General features: G+C 36.8%; 1 protein-coding gene across 1 annotated transcript in view; it reads left to right on the forward strand.

The window, feature by feature from the left end:
* Window positions 1-7,540: 7,540 nt before the first annotated feature.
* Window positions 7,541-27,756, forward strand: part of LOC109050044 (gamma-aminobutyric acid receptor subunit rho-2-like) — a 20,261-nt gene continuing 45 nt past the window's right edge. Inside the window, exons 1-7 of the mRNA XM_042743102.1 lie at window positions 7,541-8,282; window positions 10,165-10,271; window positions 18,587-18,654; window positions 23,508-23,731; window positions 26,522-26,604; window positions 27,155-27,307; window positions 27,412-27,756. The exon at window positions 27,412-27,756 is cut by the window's right edge and continues 45 nt beyond it. Coding sequence (XP_042599036.1) covers window positions 8,158-8,282; window positions 10,165-10,271; window positions 18,587-18,654; window positions 23,508-23,731; window positions 26,522-26,604; window positions 27,155-27,307; window positions 27,412-27,641 — 990 coding nt within the window. The 5' untranslated portion in view covers window positions 7,541-8,157 and the 3' untranslated portion in view covers window positions 27,642-27,756. The remainder of the gene's footprint in view (window positions 8,283-10,164; window positions 10,272-18,586; window positions 18,655-23,507; window positions 23,732-26,521; window positions 26,605-27,154; window positions 27,308-27,411) is intronic.

A 27,756-nucleotide genomic window follows, 5' to 3' on the forward strand; every position in this document is an offset into this window, starting at 1 on the left:
ATGCTGGTGGATTTTAATGAGGGAGGACAATGGGGGATTAACTTTTTCACTGGAGTAAGTGGTATATTGAATTACAGACCGAATTACTTTAACCAGAAGTGACGGGTTAAAAATAAAATGTTTTAATGCTGAATCTGTTTTGCAACTTTTCGCTTCACAAGACATTAATTGATGGACTGGAGTCATGTGGATTATTGTGATGTTTTTATTAGCTGTTTGAACTCTCATTCTGACGGCACCCATTCACTGCAGAGGATTAATTGGCGGGCAATTGACGTAATGCTAGTTTTCTCCATTTTTTAAAAGGGAATCATAAGGCTTTATTGTATTGAACAATAATGTCATTAAAATATAAATAAAAGTTTAACAACATTCCTAACACTTTGAATGCCCTCGACTATATCTATCTATCTATCTATCTATCTATCTATCTATCTATCTATCTATCTATTTTTATATATATATATATATATATATATTTTTTTTTTCTTAAAAAAGCCACTTGCACAATCTTAACTAACTAGATCTTTTAGTTGATTTGAATTTCAGATTTCAGATGAAAGTCAGAGAGAGCAGATATGTCTCAAGAGATGATCTGAAGTCCAGAAGAAGTCTCTTCAGTTTCAACCTCTCTTAAAAGTAATCTTTGTTGTTGCATAACTATTGGCCCTGATCACCAGCCCCAGATTCTGTGACGAGTGAGGACAGCCCAGCATCCAGCCTGCGTTCCTTTGACCTCGCTATTTCCCCAACCGAATGAAAAAGTTGGAGGAAAAACAGCAGATCTGACTTGTGAATTTACCTCCCGCTGACACTTGAATATGCAGCCTGAATATTATTATTAACAATTCAGAAGTGTCTCATTTAAGATAACTTATAATTTAGGCTCACAGCATCCAGCAAATCTAAGAACCATTTCAATTTTTCAGGAACTGAGGAAAACATTCAATTTTATGATAAATTAACAATTTAAGAATTTAATCTTATTTTTGTGACCTATTTTCAAATTTCAAATACCACTATTTGTTTGCAACCCCACAAAAAGGAAATGAAGGTCGCACTAAAAAACAGTTCAGTATGCATAAATAAATGAACAAATGGTTTTTAAATGTGATGAAAACATTAAAAAATAATTATGTACATTTTAAATTACATTTTTATATTCCCTTGTATTGGCAATGATAACAACAGGCCTCATTTTCACTTCAGATTGCATATGTTTCATGCCGTAATGTTAAAGGTTAATGACAACAGATGTTTTACTTTTTTATTCTCTTTAGTTATGCTGCATGTCACATGTTTCTGGAGTTCAGAATAAATATCAGATCAGTAATCATTTATGTGGCACAAAACAACAAGCTCGGATACAAATATGTCACGTGGGCTTTTCTTCAGTGAATCGTTACAGACTGCACATCCTATCAAAGATTGCTTGTCTATATTTAACCTTCAATAATGAACAATTTTTTTTTAATGCAACTTTATAAAGCTCTGTGCAAAATTGCATGTTTCTCCTTCATTTCTTAGTGTTTAAAGCGTTTCAAGAGGAACAACACATTAAAGTCACTTATACTGTATGTCACGTATTTCTTCACCAAAAAACATTTGTTAAAGGCTCACATAAAAACTTATGTCCAGATTTCTGCACATAAAATGTTCTCTAAGCCTACAATATGTGTCATTGGCTCTGTGAATTGCAGCAGCGCTTAAACACTATGCAGTGTTACATTTTTTATTATTTCAGATTTTTTTATTAATATTGGGAATTTCAAACTTTTGAATAGTTTGAATGCACTATTCACTCTAAAAATATCTACATTACATTTATTAATGCAACTGAGCCAGCAGCAAGTCCAAGATTGCTTATAATTAAGCTGTGCTTGCTGGTTTGATTACACTCACGTAAATGTTTTCATACTAAATATATAATCTCAATATACTGGGCTTCAGTGTACTTTAAAACAGTCTGTTTGCTTGACTTGAGTTGGAAATAATTATGAATTAATAATTAACCCATAGTATTCAATAATAGTTTTAGAACTGGTATATCTTTGGTCTTGGTTGTAATGTGCTGAGCTTGCAGTCATTTCCCACATATTTAATAATCTATCATCACTCCAATGTTTGATTTGTAATTAAAATCATCTTTGAGGCTAGGACCTTTTATGTTATGAGAATCGTGACATTCAAATATTTTTTTATAATTGACTGTTTTCTCAGTCAACTGATTTTCTACAGAGCTAGTTTAATATCTCTCATATCGTATGGTCTTTTTTTCCCACATAAAATAATTTTACCTCAAATCAATATTTAATGTCATTTATCTATTTACTGTATTTCAAGTATGAGAAATCATAGCAAAATGAATATTACAATAATTTTTCTCACGGCTCTCTGGAATTTATGATTCTGATTAGCCGAAGGCAGTCAAATATTTTTACATAATTGACTGTAGACCAAGGCAACTGATTGTCTGTATAGCAAATTTCATATCTCTGATCACCTTATGGCCTTCTTTCTTACATAATAAAATAATTTCAACTCAAATCAATTTTCCATGTAATTTATTTATATCTACTTTATTTCAAGTCTGTGAAAACATAGCAAAATGTATATTATAACAACATGGCTCTGGAATACAGTCCCCACCACTTATACTGGCACCCTTGGTAAATATGAGCAAAGGCAGCTGTGAAAATAAATCTGCATCGTTGATCTTTTTGATCTTTCATATTAAAAAAAAAAATTCTAACCTTTCATTGAAGTAAAACAATTAAAAGTGGGGATAAAATCTCATGATGAAATAAATGTTTTTCTCCAATGCATGTTGGCCAAAATTATTGTTACCCCTAGAAATTCTTATGAGTAAAATATCTCTGGAGTGTATTCCCATTCATATTTAAATTTTTTAGCACACTAGGGTATAGAAGCATGAAATTGTCCAGCCATGACTTCCTGTTCCACAGGATTATAAATATGAGTAACACAAAGGCCAAATTTCCTTAATCATCCATCACAAGGAGTAAAACCAAAGAAATAGTTCTGATGTGCAGAACAAGATTATTGAGCTTCACAAAATAGAAAATGGCTGTAAGAAAAGAGCTAAAGCATTGAGAATCCCCGTTTCCACCATCAGGCCAATAATTAAGAGGTTGTGATAAACTAAAGATGGTACAAATCTGCCTGGAAGAGGACGTGTGTGTGTATATATATCAGTGAGGAGGAGAATTTGAGTGGCCAAAGACTCTCCAAGGATCACAGCTAGAGAATTGCAGAAATTAGTTCAATCTTGGGTCAGAAAGCCTAAAAACAGCCTCTACATCACCACATGTTCGGAGAAAAATTCTCCTCACTCATCCAAAAACAAACTCCAGCATATTCAGTTGTCAGACATGACTGGAACTTCAAATGGCACTGTTTTCTATGGTCAGATAAAACTAAAAAAAAGAGCTTTTTTGGCAGCAAACCCACCAGATGGGTTTAGTACAAACAGGGATAAAAAGCTGGATCTTTAATGTTGTGGGCCTGTTTTTCTGCCAGAGGTCCTGGACATCTTGTTCAGAAGCATGGATTCTATCAACAGATAAAGAATCTAAACCTGACTGCCTCTGTTAGAAATTTTATAATGAATTCAGTGAACTGAGGAGGAGAAGCACCAACATGGAGCTGTGAATCTGAAGAGATTCTGGATAAAGTAATGGTCTCTGATCTCTTAACAGGTGTTCTCCAAAGTATTCATGCATTATAGGAGAAAAGTCAGAGCTGTTATCTTGGGAAAAAGGATGTTGCAATAATTGGGTGCCAATAATTGTGGCCAAGATGTACTAGAGGAAGTATTTATTTCACAATGAGCCCCCCACCATTTTCAATTGGTGTACTTAAATGATATAATTTTTTGAATGAAAAAAATCAAAAGGATAAACAATGCAGATTTATTTTCACAGCCGCCTTTGCTCATATTTAACAAGAGTGCCAATATTAGTGGAGAGCACTGTACATGATTATGACTGGCCAATCATGACATTCAAATGTTTTTTGCAGAATTGACAGTTGTCTAAAGCAAATGATTTTCTACACAAGAAATTCCATATATCTTGTCACCTTATGGTCTTTTCTTTTCTTACATCATAAATCCATAATATATATTTAATTTTACTTATTTATACTTGCCGTATTTCACCTATGAGAAATCCTAATCAAAATCATGGCATTCAAATATTTTTGCATAATTGACTGATTTCCCATGCAGGAAAATTATTTTCTATTTAGCTCTTTCATCACCATATGGTCTTTTTTTTACGTAATAAAATAGTTTTAAGTCAATAATTGAAATCAATATATCATGTTCCTTTTTTAATGTACATTTTTATATATGAATACTATGAAAAAGACACAACATGGTTGTCACTCTGCTTTAAATATCTAAATCTGTAAGACCGATGCATGCAACATTAGTCCGCAATTTGAGGTTCCCAGCAGTTTGAATGGCGAGAATGATTCCAGCACCCATCATCTAGGGAGGAGATGAGCAAATTTAACGCAAAAGAGCCCTACAGTGCTTTGCTCCGCACTTCAAAAGATCTCGCCTGTCTGCATGAGCGCTAACCTCCAATCAGAGTCACTCAGATTGCCAATCTTTGTCACTTGGCTGTTAGCGCAGAACCAATGTGGCAGCGCTCATTTGGACACAGTTAGGGCTGGATATCATGAGGTTGACACGGCACGTTTGGAAAGCCTCCTACATGCCATCAGTCACGTCTTTACACAAAGGTCCAAGGATAGCTTTGTTTATATTTCCAATTGAATTTCTCCATTTTGATTTGCAAACACTGCAACACAAAAGCCCTGGCTGTGCAGGGGACAGATTTATCCCTTTAATATGAGAGGCCTGACAAACTTTTACATAACGGATCCTTTAGTGACACACTGGCGATGCTCCAGCTCAGTGGCAGGCATCAAGTGGATACGGAGCTGGGGCGTGGCAGCACAGAATTGCTGTGAAATCCTAGATAAGCTGAGTTTCAGTGGCAGTAGAGCCGGAGCTGAGTGAGTGGGAGGACAAATGCATGAAAAAAAAGAGCCTTACCATCTGCAGCTGCGACAGTGGCACGAAGGCAGACCTACAGGCAAGCCCCTGGATGGAGAACACCACTCCAAACACCCCCCACCCCCAACCAAGAAAAAGCCAGGGGTTTGTGAAATCTTCATGAGATTGAAAAGATTTCAGTTGCATTAGATAACAAAATAAAATTTTTCTCAGAAGTAACTTCAATTTTACATGCTGTTTTTGCACAGACTTTTGAGCAACTGGTGTCAAAGTCATTTTTACATCACAAAGACTTTTTGTGAAATGGGCTATGCCATTTGGTTTGATATCAGATTTGTAGATTTACAATGAGATTCAATTTGTTATTGGTGAGCTACCTTAGTTAACGTGAAGAACTAAAGAAAAATACTTATAAAGCACTGATTGAAGGAGCAATTCACCCCAAAAAATGAAAATTTGATGAAAATATCACCCTCAGCCTGTTCAAGATGTACAGTAGATGAGTTCTTTAGCATTACGTCACTCAGAATGAGACTCAAAACAGCTGCTAAAACAACAATCCACAAATAAGCCATCAATTGTGTCTTTGTAATGTAAGTACTGCAAATGCATTGCTCCTTGGTCAATGTATTAACTAACATTAAGAAATAAGACCTTATAGTAATGGATAATTGCAACCAAATACTTACTGGTGTACTGACATTATGCATGTTTACCAACATTATTTACATGTTGTTATACCAACATTTGTCATTCCTAAACTGCATCATTACCATTCAAAGAGAAACATTTGGAATTGCGGCCATTACTCAGAGGATGCAGTTTGTCTTGTTGCGGATGCAAAAAGCATGCAAATTAACAAAGGAAAATCCAGCAGTATTACTATAGGGTGCCAGTCATGGCAAACTGCCTTCTGTCTGATGTTCTCTCAAAAGGAAATAAATTACAAGTGGAAAGAAACAGTGGGAAAAGATGCTGACTACCATTGTTTGATTCTTTTTCATTCTCTAGGTTGTTCCTGTCAGAGCTTATTATAACATTAAATAAATAGTTCATTATGATGCTTGTAAGACTGTAAGAAGAGCAATTCATAGAAGGGTTTATGTAATGTTTATGATTTTCAAAAGACATTTTTAAGCAATTGAAACCAAGAGACTGAATATCATATCAGTAGATTTTCAGAAGTTGTGCAGTCATTCTGCATGCTATAAAAATCTATTCATCATTTTGTTGCGTTTAACTTGGCACAATAATTTCTACCCAACAGAGCTGTTATGTTGTAGTCCTAAAATCCGGAACAGACTAAGCTTTTTCAAGCCATGGGTTCCCTTGGGATTGTCTTAGGTATTTTTAGAATGGTGGTTTTGGATTTGTGAGTAAAAAGGTCTGTGGTTAACATTACTTGATAAAACTTTTTTATGTAACTTGCTAACAAGTTATTAAATAAGGACTACAACTACTGGGGCAGCTGTGGCCTAATGGTTAGAGAGTTGGACTTGTAACCTGAAGGTCGCAGGTTGGAGTCTCGGTGCTGGCAGGAGTTGTAGGTGGGAGGGAGTTAATGAACAGCGCTCTCTTCCACCCTCAATACCCATGGCTGAAGTGACCTTGATCAAGGCACTGAACCCCCAGTTGCTCCCTGGGCGCTGGATATAGCTGCCCACTGCTCCGGGTGTGTGTTCATGGTGTGTTCACTTCTCACTGCTGTGTGTGTGCACTTGGATGGGTTAAATGCAGAGCACCAATTCCGAGTATGGGTTACCATACTTGGCAAATGTCATGACTTTCAAAAGGGAATTATAAATCCTTATCCACCTTATTTGTTACAATTGGGCCTATAACTAGAAGAAGTGTGCAGTAAACAGTAAAACTATTTGTGCTACAGACCAGTGCATGTGTTTAGAAATATGAAAATACATTTAAATGATATGATAAGAAATGCCAGTATGCATAAAGAGCTGTTTTGTGCAACTAAAATAACTGGAACCTATGGAAGCTCATTTCCATCACTGAAAAAAAAAAACCTCACAATTGTGAGCTATAAATTAATAAAATTAGTTTATATCTCACAATTCTAAGAAATGCTAAGAAAAATAAACTCATAAGAGATAAATTCTAAGAGATATAAACTCACAATTGCGAGAAAAAATTGTGCATTTATATCTCGCAGTTCTGACTTTATTTCTCAGAATTGCGACTTTATGTCTCACAATTTTTATCATATCAATTGAGAAAAAAAGTCAGAATTGTGAGTTTGTATCACTCAATTATGAGAAAAAAAAAGTCAGAATTGTGAGTTTGTATCACTCAATTATGAGAAAAAAAAGTCAGAATTGTGAGTTTGTATCACTCAATTATGAGAAAATAAGTCAGAATTGTGAGATAAAAAGTCGCAATTACCTTTTTTTATTTTTTATTCAGTGGCGGAAATGGGCTTCCATAGACCGCTGCCGTCTACAAATGACGTTAATATGACTCTCGCTTTGTCTGCGTTAGTGATAGAAAGTTGCGTTACTGTATCGTGCAGATTGCAACTTAAATAATTTACTGGTTTCAGTTCGGTTTATTGTCTTAAAGTTTAATAAAAATAGGCTGGTAAATGCCACGCTTATGTAATACATAGTAGCTACTGTAAGCAAAAATATTAACCGTAAAATCGGAGGTGAATCAAACTGCAGTGCATTGATCCCACGAGAATTATGTGGAATTCCGTCGAGGATGTTTTGGCATTTAGCGGATGCATTTCACTCGTGCATTAGATTTGAAAGCATGCATAGTTTCGGATGCAGAGCTTTTTCAGGTCATATGGGTCTTTTTTAATCCGTCTTTTCCTCAAACCGTACACACAGCTGTGGGAAACGCGCATATGCCCACCGCTGATGCCATGTGGTCAAAGCAGCTGTGCAGTTGATAACCAATGACAGGCAGAAAACGCCGCGCGAGGCTGCAGCCTGATATTTAAACCATCCACACATCGCGCATGCCAGAGATGCGAGCTGCAGCGGTTTCTGCGCTGAGAACGGAAAGATGCTGCCTTCCCCGAGCAGCCGCGTTCATGGATTAAGCTGGATTTCAGGACACACCTGTAGATTTTTCACCTGCGCTGCATAATGCCTTATCTGAGACAGTACATGATTTTAGTGCTCTTCCTGGGCTTGTTTGGGGAATGCCGGAGTAAACACGGCACGAGAGAGAGGAGGTGGACAGGAGCTGTGGAAACTCAGAAGCATGGGACGTAAGTGGCATTTCAGTCTTTGACAGCTGAACTTGGATTGACATGTCATGCTGCTGATAATGTGGATTCACAAAAGATTATGAAAAAATGCTGATGTTGATGACTATTGTGGTGATGATGAATAGCAGTTATCAACTTGAAGATGATTGAAGATGTATGTCAGAAAGTAGGCTACACGCAACATCTTTGTTTCCATCTAATTAACTAGTCACAGAACTACTGTGATTTCTACTGAGGTTCAACTGGATTTTCTATCACTGCATGTAAAGACCTAAGGCAGCAATTCAATTCAAGGTTTAGTGGGTAGTCTGCGATGCTGATATTTACAGAGCAGATTGGCAGTTATTACAGTTTAAATATAGCAACTGAGATATACAAAATTGTAGAAATTAACCTTAAATGCATGTGTCTGGGTGACAGTTTTTGCTTTACTTGTGGGCTTTTCATCTGAAAATTAAGGAATGCCTCAATTAAGTCTGAATTTTAATTAAAAAAAATTTTATTAACAAAACAAGTAGTGTTATATAGTTTATCCATATAATTCTGTGCATTTTTACCACATATACGAATTTTATGGGGGAAAGGTATTTGTATTTTAGGGTTGAATGGAAACTTATTACAAAAAACGTCAAGAAATTCATTAAAAATGTATGACAATTCTGTTAATCGATCAAGTGGCCATTTATCAGCCAATTCTCCATATGGTCAAGTATTATATGCACCATAAAAAATAATTTTTTGTAGATAGGATTATGGAGTATAATACTATTTCATTCTTTTTACTTTAAAATTTCATGTTTAATTCAATTGCATTTCTTAGTAGTTATTTGTGAAATTTACTGGAAATTTCTAAGTGAAAATTGTTTCAAACTAAAGTTTCAATGTATCATTTCTTTGTCGGTATGTTGCTTATTACAAACATTTGATGATAATGCATCTGATATATGTGTTCAGAGATGACAGTGCTGCACATAAGAGCTGAGGTGATGGTGTGAATTCATTCATTGATGTTTTTCGCAGACTCATTTTTCGACCACCTTCATTAGCCTGATTTCTATATGACAGCAGAGTGCCATAAATGAGGCCGTGGGCCGGGGCGCAATTAACGTGACCCAGACAGATGATACCGCCACTGAACCGAACATGTATCACTGGCGTGCTCGAACTGGTGCTTCTTACTCAGACAAACAGCCACGTGTCACAGGCACATTTTGCCCATCTGCCAAGGACAGTATGTTGGCACAAAGCTGTCCTGACAAACAGCTGACAAGGGTCCAGCTCCATGGGTCTGTAAAATTAAAACAAACATGCAATCTGCAGAATTAACATGTTGTTAGAGTACAAATTTGCATTAAAAACACCAGCAGTATCGCTGCAGACAGTGCCAGTCATGGCAAGCTCCCTTCTGTCTCATATTCACAACAGGAAATAAATTACAAATGGCAAGAAGCTGAGAGGAACAAGGCAGTCTACTTCTAACTGGATACTTTTTGAGTCACTGTCAGTGATTATGTTGTCACATAAAGAGTTAATTATATGCATTGTTTGACTAGAACAATCACAGTTCATGAATCCAGTGTTCGGGAGTCATCTGATCGTCCGTCGATTAGATCTCCTGTAATTTGAAACAGATCCGGCTGCTGCGGCTAGTTTACCGCTGCCTTAACAATTTGTTGATACAAGCGTAGTGCATAATCTTAATCCATCATTACACTTTTGCGGCTGCATTTTCACAGAAATTATGTAAACGCCATTGACTTTGAGGGTTCAGGCTGAATTGTTCATGTAACCTCTGGTAGATTCCACATAGCAATAGTGCACATTGTCTAAATTTGTGATATAAGAGGCTGATCTGAGATTTTTGGGAATTTGAAACCCGCAGCTCCCTGGCAAAGAAGCCACCGGATGTGACAAAATCACGGCGACTGAAAACAGAGCAGTTGTTGAAAGTGGACGACCATGACTTCACCATGAGGCCCGCGTTTGGAGGTTAGTTCATCATACTTCTGTGTTGTAAATGTAATTTTTTTTTTTTTTGCCTTAATTTATAAGCCACAACCTCACTCGGGAGCCTATTTTTTTAAAACTCTTCAAAAACATCATGTATAGTATGTGTAATGTTAAAGGTTTAATGTTAACACCCTCTGAAGATTAGACAAAAATAAGGCACATATTCTTAGCTTGAGTCTAAAAAAAGACATAAGTCCTGTTGACAGAGCTTATAAAGTGCTATTATGATGTCTTCACTCCATTAGTTACCTAATCCACAATTTTTTTAGTTGCATTGTTTTGATCTCATGTACAGATTGCACATATTTAGTATGCACAGTATGAGAACATTCAGGTCAGTTATTTTTCCAGCAGGCATTAAATCTACATTGGCTCCCTCTAGAGGGGTAAACAGCCTCACTATTAAGCACTGCTGTGGCCGGTAATTAAGACTGGGATTTCATTTTTACTGGAGTTCATATGGTTTTGAAAATTGGAGTTTTTAATGTGCATTTTAATAGGCAGGTGAATTTAGCCATTATTATTTGATATTAAAGGGGTCATATGATGTTGCTAAAAAGAACATTATTTTGTGTATTTGGAGTAATGAAATGTTTATGTGGTTTAAGATTCAAAAAACACATTATTTTCCACAAACTGTACATTATTGTTTCTCCTCTATGCCCCGCCTTCTGAAACGTGTTGATTTTTACAAAGCTCATTGGTCTGAAAAGCGAGGTGTGTTCTGATTGGCCAGCTATCCAGTGCGTTGTGATTGGCTGAATACCTCAAGCGTGTGACGGAAATGTTACGCCCCTTAACATACTGTGATGCCGTGTGTCCTGACCGGAGCGACGAGACATTAAAACCCATCATAAACGAGGCATTTGTTGCATCGCGCCAGGAAAACATAAAACCATGTCTGCATTTGTGATCAGAGAAATGACAAACAACAAGTGCTACTCTACACTACTCATTACTCGTGTTTGAATCATCAGTGGCAAATCCTTTACATATGAAAATGTACTTACAGACTGTGTGTATGAACAGCTGGCATTGTAGTCTTCTCTCCCAGGATCAGGAAACAGTCCTCCATAAAATGCACTGCATACATCTGAATATTTGGGTTGAACTGTTCTGGAACAGTGTTGTAAATATGACTTAACCACTGATTTCTAGTCGTGTCCTCTTTTGGAAGGCCAAAGAAAGTATTTTCGCTTTCACAACGAAAAACACAGCATCTTCAGAACATGGCGGCGGTGGCAGCTGCAAAAAAGTTACGCCTTCGTTCTTTGCATGAACATTTGGGCAGCATTTTGCAAATCTTTCCACATCATGATGTAGACATGTGGGGGCGTGTTTAAACAAGGCATTTTAGGAGGGTGTGGACAGGTCTTAACTTTTATAAAGAATATCTCTTTGGGTTTGAGACTTTAGGGATCTTATCTATTCACGAACAGCTTGTAACACTCCAAAGAGAAAGGAAAACTTGAAATCACATCATATGACCCCTTTAAGCCAAAAAGTTGACTGCATTGTGTAGCATATTCTCCAAACAATTATTTTACATAGAATTTAAAATTCATTAAATATGAAATTCTAGAAAGTCTGAAACCAAATCAGTTTTTATTTAAAACCGGAAATGTAAAGTTTTATGATTCTGAAACTGAAAACTATTTATAGATCACTAATCAAAGACAGTCAATTTTTTTTTTGTTATTGATCATGTGATTCTCTGTACAGATAGTCATAAGTTTTTGCTTCCATTGAGGCACAAGTGGAGAATATAATCATCAGGTTTTGTGCAGTTCAAGAGCTGTCATTGAGGCAAAGGGACAGAAACCAATTACTTTCTGAAATTCATGCTTATTTTTCATGTAAATATTCTACTTGAATTGCTAAGGTGATAATATAATTGGTCTGTTATTTCATGTTAAGAATAATAATGGAAGTTTTTTTTTTCTAGAAATAAGTCAGCGTGCCTTGAAAAACCTTGATTTCACATATTTCTTTTACAAAGCAGTATCTTATTAAACTTGTTCAGATCAATTGCATTGAGACATTTTTTAAGCTTTTAGCTCGGCAGATGGAGCCTTGTACACTTTACTCAAGCTTTTTACAGAAGTTTTAATAAGATTGTCACTGTTAGGAGAGTTAACAGTCAATCAGATCACATAGAAACAGCTGGATGTGTGTGCAGACTGATCCTCTGGGAAGATGAGAATATAAAATAGGAATAATTTATCCAAAAAATTAGGGTTGCACAATTAATCGAATTTCTAATCGTGATTACAATTATGAATGCCACAATTACGTAATCGTTCAAAGCAGCAATTATTCTGCGTGCTTAAGGTGCATTTTTTTCTTTCTACATGTTATCGTAAGGGTTTTTCCCATTATTTTAATTTTTGTTTTATTATAACATTATAATACCATTTATATATATATATATATATATATATATATACCATTTATATATATATATATATATATATATATATATATATATATATATATTATATATATATATATATATATATATATATATATATATATATTATTTTTTTTTTTTTAATTTAAAGAAGAAACCAATCCGATGTATAGTTGACATTTGAGGCTTAATACTATAGAAAAGCACTAAAAGTTTTTCAGTTAGAGTGTTTTCAGCTTGTTTACTTTCACATTAAAATATGGCATGCAGTTGCATCAAACAATGGTATAAACATCATTTAATGTAAATTGTGATAATCGTAATTATTAATGGCAATTACATGTTCAAGTGAATAATCGACAATTATGATTTTTGTCATAATCGTGCAGCCCTACAAAAAATGCACATTTACATTATTTATTCACTCTCATTTCGTTTATAATCTATATACTGTAATATTTTCAGTGGATTTCAGTGATAGTCATAGTCATTTTGTCATAGTAATATGATACAAACACGTCCAGATTCAAAAATGGCATGTCAACAGAAAAATGTTTGTTTACAAACATGACCTGCCATTTTTGATATGCAATAATGTAAGATTATTAAGGACTAATGACTTCTTATGGCTTCAGAAGACTTATATGGTGCTTTTTATTTTTATTGGTTTTATTTTCATGTCTTTTTTTGGTCACTATGAACTGTCACTGCAATGGTTTAAACATTCAAAAACTCTTCCTTTTGTGATCTATGGACAAAAATACCAGCATAAGGGTTTGGGATGACTGGAAGGTGAGTAAATCATGTCAGAATTTTCATTTTTGATCTAGTTCTTTAATGAAGAGACTTTTCTACCATGGCTAGAATGTTATTCAAGGATGATACAAGGGGAAGCTCAAGGCTTCTCTTTAAGTGTATGACAGTAAAGGCTAAAAACTAATGAAAGTTCTCCTACTAGTCCATATAGTCCCCCTTTTCTTTTTTTAATAATGTGTTCCTATATAGGGCAAAGAAAAAAAAACACTCCCGTGTTTGATGCTGTTCCTCCTATGAATAGAGTATCTAAAAAGTCACTCATTTGGATGCTCTGACTCTGCGTACGTTTGGGAATTGCTCTTTGTTCAGCAGGGGGTCACAGCAAAGGGAATGGAAATAGCCCAAACATATTCAACCCCTGAGACGCATACACAGATCTGTCAGCTCTGACAGTGATGCATTGTTGCATCTGCTTGACGGTGAAAACCTCACTGCTAGTTCAAAACATGATGTAATGAGTTCACAACTGTCATCCAGTGTCATTGACTCATAGTATTATAGATTTTCACCAAGGGGTTAAATGCCACTTTCATTTGCTTTTCTTTCAAAACACAAAATAGCAATCAATCAAAAAAGAAGTCATTTTAAAATGTAGAATTATGCAATAAGCTACTTTAACAAAAGTATGTTATATATATATATATGTGTGTGTGTGTGTGTGTGTGTGTGTGTGTGTGTGTGTGTGTGTGTGTGTGTGTGTGTGTGTGTGTACGTTTTTCAGTAAATGTCATATAAGTAAAAGGATATTTTTGGGTGTAAATAGCTTCCTACAGTAAGGTTCTAAAAGCTGCCCATGAAAAATCAAAGACTGAAAAAATGCCACTAACACACTGAGGTGGCGAAGGACGAAGATGTATTATTATTATTATTATTTCATTTTTTTATCCCCTTTATTAGAGACAATAGATTTGTTGTGAAGGACGTGTGAAGTGACTGTGCATATGACTATACCAGCGGTTCTCAATTCCAGTCCTGGGGTACCACTGCTCTGCACCTTTTGTATGTTTTCCTTTTTTAAGGCACCTGATTCAGATAATCAGCTCATTAAGAGAGAGATCCATGAACTGAATCAAGGGAGTCAGATAAGAGAGAAATACAAAATGTGCAGAGCAGGGGTACCCGGGGACTGGAACTGAAGTCTGTATCATATGTGCCAGACTGTACTAAAACCAAAATTACTGAGAAACCCTTTTTAAAATACTGAAATGTAATGAAATATCAGTGATTAAATAAAGAGGTTGGTTCAGAACAAGAGGTTATTTTGCATGTAGTCATTTCTTAAAAATATCTTGCAGAATATCTGCAAATATCGTGCTCTGTCAATATTAAGTAATTTTCAAAAATTATTTTAAAATGTAGAATTTTGCAACAAGCTATTATAACATACTTTATAATAATATTAACAACAGTAATAATTGGTTTTAAGGTAATTAAGTCATGTTTTTTTCAGTAAATTCGAAGGATTCTGGGATTAAAGGGATAGTTCACCCAAAAATTAAAATTCTGTCATGAATTACTCGCCCTCATTTCGTTCCAAACCCGTAAGACCTTTGTTCATTTTAGGAACACAAATTAAGATATTTTTGATGAAATCTGAGCGCTTTTTGCAGCATAGACAGCAATGCAACTACATTCAAGGCCCAGAAAGGTAGTAAGGACATTGCTAAAATAGTCATGTGACATCAGTGGTTCTACTGAACGTTGCTGTTTATGGGTCAGAAAGCTCTCAGATTTTATCAAAAAATGCTTAACTTGTGTCCTGAAGATGAACGAAGGTCTTATGGATTTGGAATGACATGAGGGTGAGTAATTAATGACAGAATTTTCATTTTTGGGTGAGCTATCCCTTTAAAAATGAATAGCACATTTGTGAAATATGCCTATACTGACATTGCAGTTCAAAAATACTCTATAACACCTGATGGACCAGACTGTATTAAAACCAAAATAATTGAGAAACAGTTCTCAAAATACACTTAATAGGTTGTGAATTACCCAGTGACTAAACAGGCTGGTTCAGAACAAGGGGTTGTTTTGCTTTTAGATGTTACTCAAAAATATAATACTGTATCAAATGTATTTCCATGGCTTTGTAGAACCATTTCTTTTCACAGCTCAGTCGATATGCAATAATTATTAATAAATGAATAAAATCCTGCACTTTGCACCAGGAAAAATGACATTGGCCTCTATCCTTGTATCCTATCATATTAAACAATCCTTTTTAGCATGCCTTTCATCGACCAGTTGCAGTATCCTATGCAATGATTAGTAAAAGGTAGTGCAGGTATAATGTGCGTTGTGTACTGCATAATTGAGATTTACTTCGGAAGCAAAAGAGAATTGCTAATGCATGACTGCAGTCTGGTTTAAATTCAGAGACGGCTATCTGATGGTGCATTAAACTTATGCCTAATCTTCCACAAGGGGAGTATCATTGATGTACACAGAACATATAGTGCTCACTGTGTGTTTATGGGTCATTACAGGGCAGTATGTGTTTCTTGATGTGAAGGATTAGACATATTAAAGATTGGTATCATGTTGTAGATGACACACATCCCTGTTTACTTCTGTCTGCAGATTTGCATATGCACAATGCTGCTTTCAATACTAATGTTTGGGCCAGCTGGGCCAGCAGCGCCTGAAAACCAGATACGAAATGAAATGAAAGATCAAAAGATATCAAGTAACATCTCCATGCCAGGATGCCACATGTCTCGAAGCCAGCGGCGTTTTATGTGTTATTCGTACAGCCAAAATGGGCTGAATTCTGACATTCGGCGAAAGGATCAGTTAGTCTTACGAGCTGCATAAAAAAACTAAGGACTATTGTAATCACATTACATTTTGTTGCCTCTCTCACTTTTTTATCTGTCCGTTAAAAACTTGGGTCGGTCCATCTGGAGGATCACTTGATCTTCTATGGACTGAGGCGCTATGGTGCTGGTGACGAGATTAATCTGGCAGAAGTTTGTACTGATCGGCCGGTCAGCCAACCCATGGATTAGCACATGCAACAATCCCAGCCTGCCCTGCCCCGCAGACAGCTGGTTTAAAGACCGCCCACTGGCCAAACATCAACCAGCAATCACCAGCTCAATGTCATAGTCTCAGGAACTTTGAAAGAAAAGGGCTATTAATAAAATCAACCCTGGAAAGGGATGATTTGATCATTTTAAGTACTTCACCTTAAAATAAACAATATTATGTCATTTCAAACCTATATGATATATGTCATTATATATAATGATATATATATATATATATATATATATATATATATATATATATATATATATATATATATATATATATATAAGTATAAAAAGTCATATGGGTTTGGAACAACTTGATAAAAACTGAATATTTATTTATTTATTTATTGGCGAACTATGGCTTTCATGAATTTTTTTCGTCATCTTTCTTTTGTTTTAAACATCTATGACTTTTTTTCTTCTGTGGAACACAAAAGGAGATTTTTTTTAATGAATTTTAACAAGATAAAATGTCAAATGGGTTTAAAACAACATGAGAGTGTATGAATAATAATTCTTTATTTGTTTCTTTTATTTATTTTTTTACTAACTGTCACTGTACATTTATACCTTTATAACTTAAATGAACATTTTATTGTAATCATTATGTTGTTCCAAACCCGTTTTACTTTTTTTCTTCTCTTTACTTTTTTATTTAATTTTAAGTGAATTTTAGGACAATAAACAGTAATATGAGTTTGGAACATCACGAGAGTGTGTAAACAATGAGAGTTTATTTATTTATGACGAAATCCCTTTAAGGAACATAATCATGTTGTTCCAAACTTACTTTCTTTTTTCTGTGGAACACAAAAGGAGATTTTTTTAAAAATTAATTTTAAGAGAGATAAACATTCGTATGGATTTGGAACAATTTGTGTGAACAAAATTGTTTTTTTTTTGTTTTGTTTTTTTTGCATGAACTGTCCCTTTAATGATATCCAGTTATCACAGAGGTCTTTAAATTTGTTTTTTTATGAGAAAAACACAAGTACCCACCTCCAAGTGGTAACTACTATTGAGAAATAGGACATCTGAACTCAAGGTCATTCTAATGGTTTCAGACTCAAACTGATAGCAGGGCGGTTGATTAGTTTGGACAAATTGATTTTACCTAGGAGCTGTGTCCTTATTCAGGCTTATTTGTGTGATATGAAAAGCCTTGATGGTACATGACAGGGAAATTGACAGGATGGTCCAGTGGGTGTTGCAAGGCGATAGTTTACTTATGAGAATCTGGATTACATAAGCAAATTTGTAAAAGTCATCTCCACAGTTGGCAGTTATTTATCTTCAGGACTCAAATGCATTTTCTGCAGCATATAAAGTAATGCTTGTGCTTTTCATGAAGGGTTTTTATGAGCGATACATTAAGTGACACATAATGGCAAGTTTTAGTCAGTGTCAGTATCATTTTGAGCATCAAAGTTTAATCCACCATTTTCAATAATCTCGTCGGATTACTAGGACTAGGAGTGGCTGATGGGATGCACTGAAAATCTCATTTTGAATCTGTCTGGCGTTACTACATGATCCCTGGCCATATGTACAGGCCACCCACTGCCCATTTACCTAAATGTCTTACCTTCTGAGTGACAGATAGCCCTATTACACTAATCCTGGGAAAGAGCGAGGCTTTAGATTTGCTACAAAAGACCTTACAAGTGCAGCTCCATGTAGGATATCAAAGCTGCAGTTCCGGTTGAAGGCCCATCCTTTGACGGCTTACAATCCATCAGATGTCAAAGCAGATGCTAAGCCTTTTGTGAACAGATCTGGTGGAAAGCAAACAGATCCAGATCTGGCCGTGAGGACGTATTTAATGATGCTCACAGAAGTCTTAGCGAACACCCTGCTAATTGCACTGGTAGCTGTCAGAATGCAGTAAACAATGAGTATTATGAAAAATTAATGCATGGCATAGACAAAAGAGGTCATATAGCAATGGGATGGAGGAGATAGTGTAATTCAGTTGACAAACACAGTTGTATATGTTGTATTAATGGATTCATTTTTTTTTTTTTTTGCAGGTCCTGCTATTCCAGTGGGAGTTGATGTACAAGTGGAAAGCTTGGACAGTATTTCAGAAGTAGACATGGTAGGTAATCCTAAACAGTTGCTTGTCACATGTGTTGTTTTACATAACAATTTGACTCTAAATTATACAACATATGAGGACACATTAAAGGTTGAATTTTAATTTGACAAAAATGAAGCCCATTTTTAGGATTTTTGGCATTGTGACATTATTTTCACTACAGTTTAGTACATTTCGTCCTCAAATTTTCGGATACGTCCAGATGTCTTTTGAAATTTTTGATTAAATTTAAATATAAAAAAAATAGATTTAAATACAATAAAAACAAATCCAGTAAAAAAGAACTACCACGATGTAAAATATATTACTATTTTTTTTTATTTATAAGACAAATATTAAGAAAATAAGATTTATAATAAGAAAAATAAGAAACAAAATATTTATTATAATAAAACATTAATTCTTATATCTAATTTATTTCTTTTGATTTTGATAAAAAATGACTTTGACATGTTCTAGACAAGTTTTGTAAGAATCACTCTCAATTTCATAATTCTCTAGCTTTTTGCCCATTTATTACTGGCTGTTTTGCAGTTACTGAGTCCCACAAGGGTATTCCTAAAAAAGAGCTGCTGCGTCTCTGATGTCAAAAACTTTGATCATGGATCTTCTTTTTACTTTTGTTTTAACAGAATGTGACACCCATTCTGCCATTCTGTTCTCATGTTTTGGGTTTTGGTAGAAGCCTTTGTGCGATGCAACAAAGAAACTGTGTGGTGCTTTTATTGACCATATAATTGCTGGCCATTTGAAATGTTTATGGTTATATAACCAAAAGAAAGAAAAGAGAAGGGATGATCTGCTTGAGTGATTTAGAGAGGCATCATATGGAGGATTGAGAGTTACATCGACTTTGTATTTAAAACAAACTGCAAAGAAGAGACTTGTAAGGAATTCATGTAAGATGTGAAATTGGCCTTGAACTTGCTGCAGCAATAAAACAGTTGCCACTCCCAAAACTTTGCAGTGTGTACATTCCAGTATTGTCACATAACCTTTGAAGAACATGTCTAGCTCATTTCACCCTGACATCAAACGAAAGAAACTATATTTTGCTTAGGAAATAAAGCCTACGTAATGTTTTTATCATTGGGCATTATTTTCATGACCATTGATCATATCCCCACCTCTCAATTCTTATTACTGTAATCCAAAGAATATCCCATTCTAATTACTATAAATATTATTAATGCCATAATTTATGTTGTTGCAAACACAAAGAGTTCCTTCCTTGGATCACAAAAGCTTTCAAGCTTCAAAAGGATACCCATTAAAGTGGTTCATATGACTTGTGCGCTATGTTCTTCTGTCTTCAGAGGCCTTAAGATTTGGGATATTCCACACAAGTCATATGAACGTCTCGGTTACATACGTAACCCTCGTTCCCTGATGGAGGGAACGGAGACGTTATGTCGTGACCACATAGGGGGTTTATTTAAAATCCCTAATCCGCTTTGACTTTCAGAAAAAACACCAACGAATTCTGTGTGGAGTGAGCCATCACCCCCAGGGGGCACAGCTCGCCTTGGGATTGGTACACCAAGGCGATGGCATCCACCATCCAGTGGACCAACCTCTGCTTGGAGACAGCCTTCCCTTTTTGCTGACTTCCATAGCAGACAAAGAGATGCTCAGAGCTTCTGAAGCTCTGGGTGCGGTCCACACATATGCACAACGACCTTACGGGACACAGCAATGCCAAGGCTGGATCTGCCTCCTCTGAAGGCAGTGCTTAAAGGTTCACCACCTGATTGCGAAAAGGTGTGGTGGGAACCTTGGGCACGTATCCAGGCGGGGGTCTCAGGACAATGTGAGAGTAGGCCGGCCTGAAAACAGTGACACTCTTTGCTCACCAAAACTGCTTGGAGGTCCCCCACTCTCTTGATGGAAGTGAGCGTGGTCAGGAACACTGTCTTAGCATACAGGAACTTAAGCTCAACTGTGTCCAGTGGCTCAAAGAGAGCCCTCTAAAGGTAGAGAGACCCCAGGAGGGCACCAGGGATGGCCTAGGAGGATTTAACCTTCTGGCACCTCTCAGGAACCTGACAATGAGATTGTGCTTTCCCAGGGACCTCAGAGGGATGCGCCAGGGAGGGGCTGTTGTGAGGACCATGAATTCTGAAAACCAGGTCCCAGGTGGGCCAGTACAGCGCAACCAGAAAGACCTGTTCCTCGTCCTCCCTGACCTTGTACAGTGTCTGTGCGAGAAGGCTCACTTGGGGAAATGCATACTTGCGTAGAGCCCGATGCCAGCTGTGTGCCAGCGTGTCTGTTCTGAGGGGGCCTCGGTCAGGGAGTAGTATAGTTGGCAGTGGGAGGACTCGCAGGAAGCAAACAGGTCTACCTTGGCTTCCCCAAATCGACTCCAGACTCCAGACCCCCAGGGAATGTGAGCTGTCGTGAGAGCGCATCAGCTGCACAATTGAGCTTCCCTGGAATGCGGATGGTGTGCAGCAACTTGAGCCGTGTATGACTCCAGAGGAGGAGATGACGGGCGAGCTGTAACATGCGACGTGACCGTAGACTGTCCTGCCGGTTGATGTAAGTCACAGCCGCAGTGTTGTTTGTGTGGACCAATACAGGCTTGTCCTCTAGCAGTGGCCAGAACTGCTGTAAGGCAAGATGCACTGCCAACAGCTCTAGGCAGTTGATGTGCCAAAGCAGTCGAGGCCCCGTCCAGAGCCCTGAGGCTGCCTGGCCATTGCATGTAGTGCTCCAGCCCATACAAGAAGCATCCATTGTGACAACCACATGCCGGGACACTTGTTCTCAAGTCAACCTGGCCCGTAGAAAGGCAAGGTCTGTCCAGGGGCTGAATGAGCGGCGACATCTTGAACGGAAGCTTGTGAAGGGCCCGACTCAAGACTCGCAGATCCAGGATTGGCTGAAGGCCACCGATTTCTTGGGCACGATGAAGTAAGGGCTGTAAGGGCCACGACAGAGGGTGAAGTCTGTCGCCATGCGTAGTTCCTTCATCAACTCCGGGTCGAAACTACCCTCATGCATTTGTTTGAGTGCCTTGGCTTGGTGGACCTGCAGGATAGCCATGGCATGCAGGGCAGAGGCGGCCTGGCCTGCAGCACTGTCAGCTTTGGCCGCGAGAGCAGCCGACAGCTTACAGGCTTTGGATGGGAGACATGGATGATTCCTCCAAGTGGTGGCGTTTTGCGGGCACAGGTGCACCACAACCGCTCTCTCCACCTGGGGAATGTCTACGTACCCCCAGCTGCTTAGTGAGGACAGAGGAGGGAGACGAGCGGCTTCTGGCCGAAAAAGGGGCTGTTCCCGACTTCATCAGCTCTTTATGCACCTCTAAGGACGATAGCCCATCTCCCAATTATTATGATGCACCGAATGAAATGCTGGGACTGTCACGAGCTGGGCAAGCAAAATCACTTGGGAGCTGCATGGGAAATTCACTGCGGGAGGGGTGAGAGGTCCACGTGGACGACCTCAGAAGCTCTCACTGTGACCTTCAGATCTCCAAGAGCTCTACCCGGTGGTCCCCTGCTCCTGCCAGGGAAACCGGGATGGGTAGAAACAGAGGGTGCAGCTCCGTTCCCTGTGAGGAAAGAGAGGAAAGATCGCAGTGAAGCCATGCTCATACGCTTGCAATGAATGCATGAGTCATCCACGAACGCAGCTTCAGCGTGTTGGATGCCCAGACACTGAAGGCAACGCTTGTGGCCTTCGACAGAGGACAGGTAACAACTGCAACCAAGAGAACATGGACGGAATGGCATCTTTAAAAAGACGCGAGCTGTCCATGATGAGAAACTTTTCTTTTAGGTTGCTTTCACACCTGGCCTGTTGTTTTGGAACCTGGCGCATTTCCCCACTTTGCTCTTTTCGGATGACAGCCATGACAGCTAAGTGGAATCCTGTTTGTGCCGTCATGCTAACCAGGAACAGCTTCTTTCTTCCAGTCAGAACAAAAAGGCTTTGTGCAGAAGAAATCATTCACCCACTCAGCTCCGAAGCAAAAATCTGAATGAGTGGATGCACCTGTTGCCTATTTATACCCGTATGCATGGGGAGTGGCTCAGGTATGCAAAATCCACTAGCCAAAATTCATTGGCGTTTTCTCTGAAAGTCAGAGCGGATTGGGACTCTCAAGTAAACCCCCCTATGTTGTCACAACATAACTCGTAGTGACTGACAGATAGGGAAACACTTTTATGATACTTCAAAAAGGGCACAGAAGTTCTAGTTCTTGTGACATGCACAGTCTCCAAATGTCTCATTTTGTGTTCCAAGGAAAAAGGCATTCATACAGGTTTGGAATAACAGCATGAACAAGGTGAGAATGACTTGATCAAAACATGAGTAAATAACATGTGTAAATGACGACAGAATTTTAATTTCTGATAAACTATTCCTTTAAAATCATATATTTTTCTTCCACATTACATGCATAAGAATCAAATATTTTTCACCTCACAGTTAGAGGCTTTGAGGGAGATATGTTTATTTTGCCTCAAGATAATGTCCTAATCAAACAAAATCTTAATGATCATTAAAAGGCTTTATCTTATTAATGTAAAAAATAATTTATTACTTTTTTTCTATGATTTCGGGGTCAAATGTGTCAAGTTCCCACGAGATTATCCCAAATATACTGTTTAAAAGAACATAATTTATTTGAAATAGAAATGTTTGTAACATTATAAATGTCTTCATTGTCAGTGTTGATCAATTTAATGCATCCTTGCTGAATATAAGTATTAATTTCTTTGAAAAATTTATCCCAAACGTTTAAACAGTTCAAAAAACAAGAATGATAGAACATCCTCTAAACGTCATTGTGCTTTAACTAAAAACTGTGAAAATTTTATTTTTCTTAATCTGTATAGGACTTCACTATGACATTATACCTGAGACACTACTGGAAGGATGAGCGCTTGTCTTTCACCAGCACCACAAATAAAAGCATGACTTTCGACGGGCGTTTGGTGAAGAAGATCTGGGTTCCTGACGTCTTCTTCGTCCACTCTAAAAGATCTTTTATTCATGACACCACCACAGAAAATATCATGCTGAGAGTGTTCCCTGATGGTCACGTTCTTTACAGCCTGAGGTAAAAAAGCAGATTATCTACACCGGCATTTCTGACTTTTAAGTGAGCCATTATAATTCCAATTATTTGTAAGTTATGTATATATGTATTGAGTTTAAATGTATTTATGTAAATGTACTTATACATATTTATTATAATTCCTGTTTATTTTGTACAATGTAAGAAAAAGTTAATATTTTTTCAGCTGTTCAGCTGTTACTACATTTCACCTTCAAGCAACTCAACTACTGCATGTGGTTTCATTTAAATGTGGTTTGAAAACAAAAGCATGTCGCTGGGCTTAAGCATTTGCATATTGCTGCGGTGTTAAAATTAGAACGACGCTTCTGGCCTGTGATGTTTTTGCTGTGTCTTTTGTGCTGTGAGTTAAAAATTAGGCCAAGCTACCTGCGTGCAGGCTATAATCAAGGGCTAGCGCTGAGTTCAAAGTCAAATTTCAGACACTGTTCTGGCTCCAGGGAAAGTGTCATTATTGATGGGACTGGCCCAGATTATTTCCGTTGTCCGACAAATGATGGACACCACTGTAGAGAACAGAGGAGAGAAATACGGAGCGAAAAATGAGATGGCCTTAGTGTCAGTTCAGTAAATGGAGCTAGTGTACCATTCTTGACTAGCATTACTAAGCACATTTACATCACATTTACATTTTTATTCTTAGCAGAAGCTTTCTTACCAAAGCTACTGTCATTCCAAGCCCATGCGACTTTCTCTTTTTTGTGGAACATAAAAGGAGATGTTTAGCAGAATGTACAAGCTGCTGTTTTACGTCCATTGTATGGAAAAGAGCAGCTTGGACACTCTGCTAGAAACTACTTGCGTTTCACAAAACTACCATCAAAAACACTGAAACTCAAAACCCCCAAAATAAATGTTTGGTGTAATTTGAAATTATGAAGAAACATATTGCTATTGTGTGCTAAAATGTACTTCTTAAAGTAATACTAATATTGATATTATTTTTTAAAGAAATATCATACAGCCAACATATTTTTTTTTCCATGTTTTAATTTATATAGTTCTATAGTGCAGCACCTTATTTGACAAAGAATATTTTTTATTATAAATTAATTATTTTATTTTCATTTAATTACATTTTAATTGACAAAGAATATTTTTTATTTTTTATTATTTATTTTTTTTTTTTTTTTTTTTTTTTTAAATTTTTGATTATTGTTTTAACAGTTTTGATCGTACAGATGTAAGGTGCAATACATCACGATCGAATCTGTTAAAGGGGTTCGACTTTTTTTTGTTATACAGACCATAATAACAACAAAAACTTTGTGCACTTATTAAAATAAAGATAATACAACAAGGAGTGCTGTCTGCAGCCTTTGTCTGCGCTGATCTTAAGATACAAATGAGTCATTATTAAAATGAACTGCAACTCAGTGAATATACATCAACGAAGAGACATGAGAGAAATCTATAGAAAGACTGACATGTCTACGTTAAAACTAAAAACAAGTGCTGCTGAAAAACAAATATTCTGTGATAAGTAATCCATATGAAAACAACGCGATGTCCTGGTTTTTCACGTCTCTCTTCATTATCTTCTATATGCGACCACGCCCGCGCCGGGGGAGCGCGCTTTGAGATTCAAATGTTTCACGAAGCGCGGGCTCTAAATTAAAAGGCGTCTTACTCTGTGGAGTTTGTTACATTCATTCTTAAGGTTTAACAAACATATGGAAAGCATTTTTTTTTTTAGTAACTGTAAATTAAGATTTATGATAAATATCAATGTATGATATGAAAAAAATATTGTGATAATTTTTGGACATATTGCCCAGCCCTACAAGTCATACAAGTATATTAATATATATGATAATAATACATATAAAGGTGAGAAAATGATGACAGAATTTTCATTTTTGTAGATTTGGGTAAACTATTCGTTTAAATAAATGCTGTACTTTCTTGAAACTCAGTTACCTAAAACTAGGTTTAATGCACTTGAATACCACATATCTCTCTTGAAAGTACAACCGCCTGATATTCCATGAACTTATTTCCCTTTGGGTTTGACAAAAGTGATCGCAGGGCGTGAAAGAGTTTCATTATGTAAGGCATCTGTGAGGAGTAAGTTACTGATATGATGAAAGGTCTTAAAGATCTATAGACTGCCCGAGTGGGTGATTTTCAGATTTGTATCTTTCAGTCCTATCCGTTATACATCAAGTGTTAAGATTATTTTGTGCTCCTTCTTCATAACACATCTCTGGTGGATAGTTTGTCCACTCAGGGACTAAAAGAAAGTCTGTCAACCACCTTGTCACATACAGGACGTTACAGCAGTTTGTGCTTGATACATGAGACCTTCAGCCGTTTTTAGATACAATAAACTAATCACAAAAGGGCATCTAGAAAATCAGGCCACAATAAATGCCCGTCCCTGAATGCGTGTTTTTTTATTTTTTATTTTAAAATGATAATGTTATGAGTTTTTTTTTGTTTTTTTTTTTTTGTTTTTAATGTTATGGAGTGACTTGTATTTAGAATGAATATACATACTTAATATTATATTAAGTGCGTCTTGCACATTGCTTCATAGTTTCACCCACTCTGCCATAGTTAGTTTTTCCTGAACATGGATCATAGTCTCTAGAAGGTGATGATGAAGAAGACCAGATTAGAAGAATTGTCCATTAGTATTTTTCTAGACGCCTACACATAACTACGGTAAAAATGAGACAGATCTGGGTTAAAACTGTATGCTGTATTTTTACTTGGAAAAAAGTGGAGAAATTGGTCTTGAGTGAATAAAACACGTACCCATTCGGTGAGTATAGATGACAAAATATCTCTCTCTCAGTTCCTCATACAGAAGTTTCACACTACCTCTCGGCTGGCTTTCTACAGCAGCACAGGTATTGGGGGATTATTTGTCAAGTTGATTTATTTCAAGTAGTGTGGCCCCAAGACAGATTTGGACACTTAAGTCACACTTAAAAGTTTATGAATGGTATTACATTAAATATCAAAGCAAGTGGCATCTCACTGCAAGCATATGATGCTTTCCTCAGAACTAGCTTTAATTCTCTGAGCTGGTTTTGCAGTAACATTTAATCAACTGGTGCCACTGGTTTATCAGATATATATATATATATATACACACATATACATATACATATACATAGATATATATATATTATATATAGATATGATATATATATATACTATATAAATTATATTCATATATATAATATTTATATATATAGCTTGTGCTGTCTTGTTTTAAAATATAGTACTGTTCAAAAGTTTAGAGTCAGTAAGACTTTTGATAGATTTGTTGTAATGTAGTAATTTCTGTTTAAAATAAATGCTGTACTTTCTATTAATCAAAGAATCCTGTATTTGAAAAACCCTGTACTAGGTTAATATTTGACTCCATCTGTATTTTTATCTCTCTCTCTTTAGGGTGGTACAACCGCCTGTATATAAACTTTACTCTTCGCCGCCACATTTTCTTCTTCCTGCTGCAGACTTATTTCCCTGCCACTCTTATGGTTATGTTGTCATGGGTATCGTTCTGGATTGATCGCAGGGCTGTTCCAGCCAGAGTTTCATTAGGTAAGATTATCACAAATCAAAATTTTTGCCTCAGGCGTCACTGTTGCTTCCTATGTTAAGTTACGCACCTGCAGATTTTAACAGGATGTGCTGATTTTATCAAGGTATCACCACGGTGCTCACCATGTCCACCATCATCACTGGGGTGAATGCCTCCATGCCCAGAGTCTCCTACATCAAAGCTGTGGACATTTACCTGTGGGTCAGTTTTGTGTTTGTGTTCCTGTCTGTCTTGGAGTATGCAGCAGTCAACTATCTGACCACAGTCCAGGAGAGGAGAGAGCGTAAGCTCAGAGATCGAGCAGTTAGAGAGCAGGTATATACTTGTATATAAATATCTCTTGTAATTTCAATCAAATATTCAATCATAACACAAAAGATTGTGTGGATATTTTGTCCCACTCATCCATTAAAAGAAAGTCATGTCAACCACATTGCACTGTGGGATA

This window comes from Cyprinus carpio, chromosome B17, assembly GCF_018340385.1.
Source record: "Cyprinus carpio isolate SPL01 chromosome B17, ASM1834038v1, whole genome shotgun sequence".
NCBI lineage: Eukaryota > Metazoa > Chordata > Actinopteri > Cypriniformes > Cyprinidae > Cyprinus > Cyprinus carpio.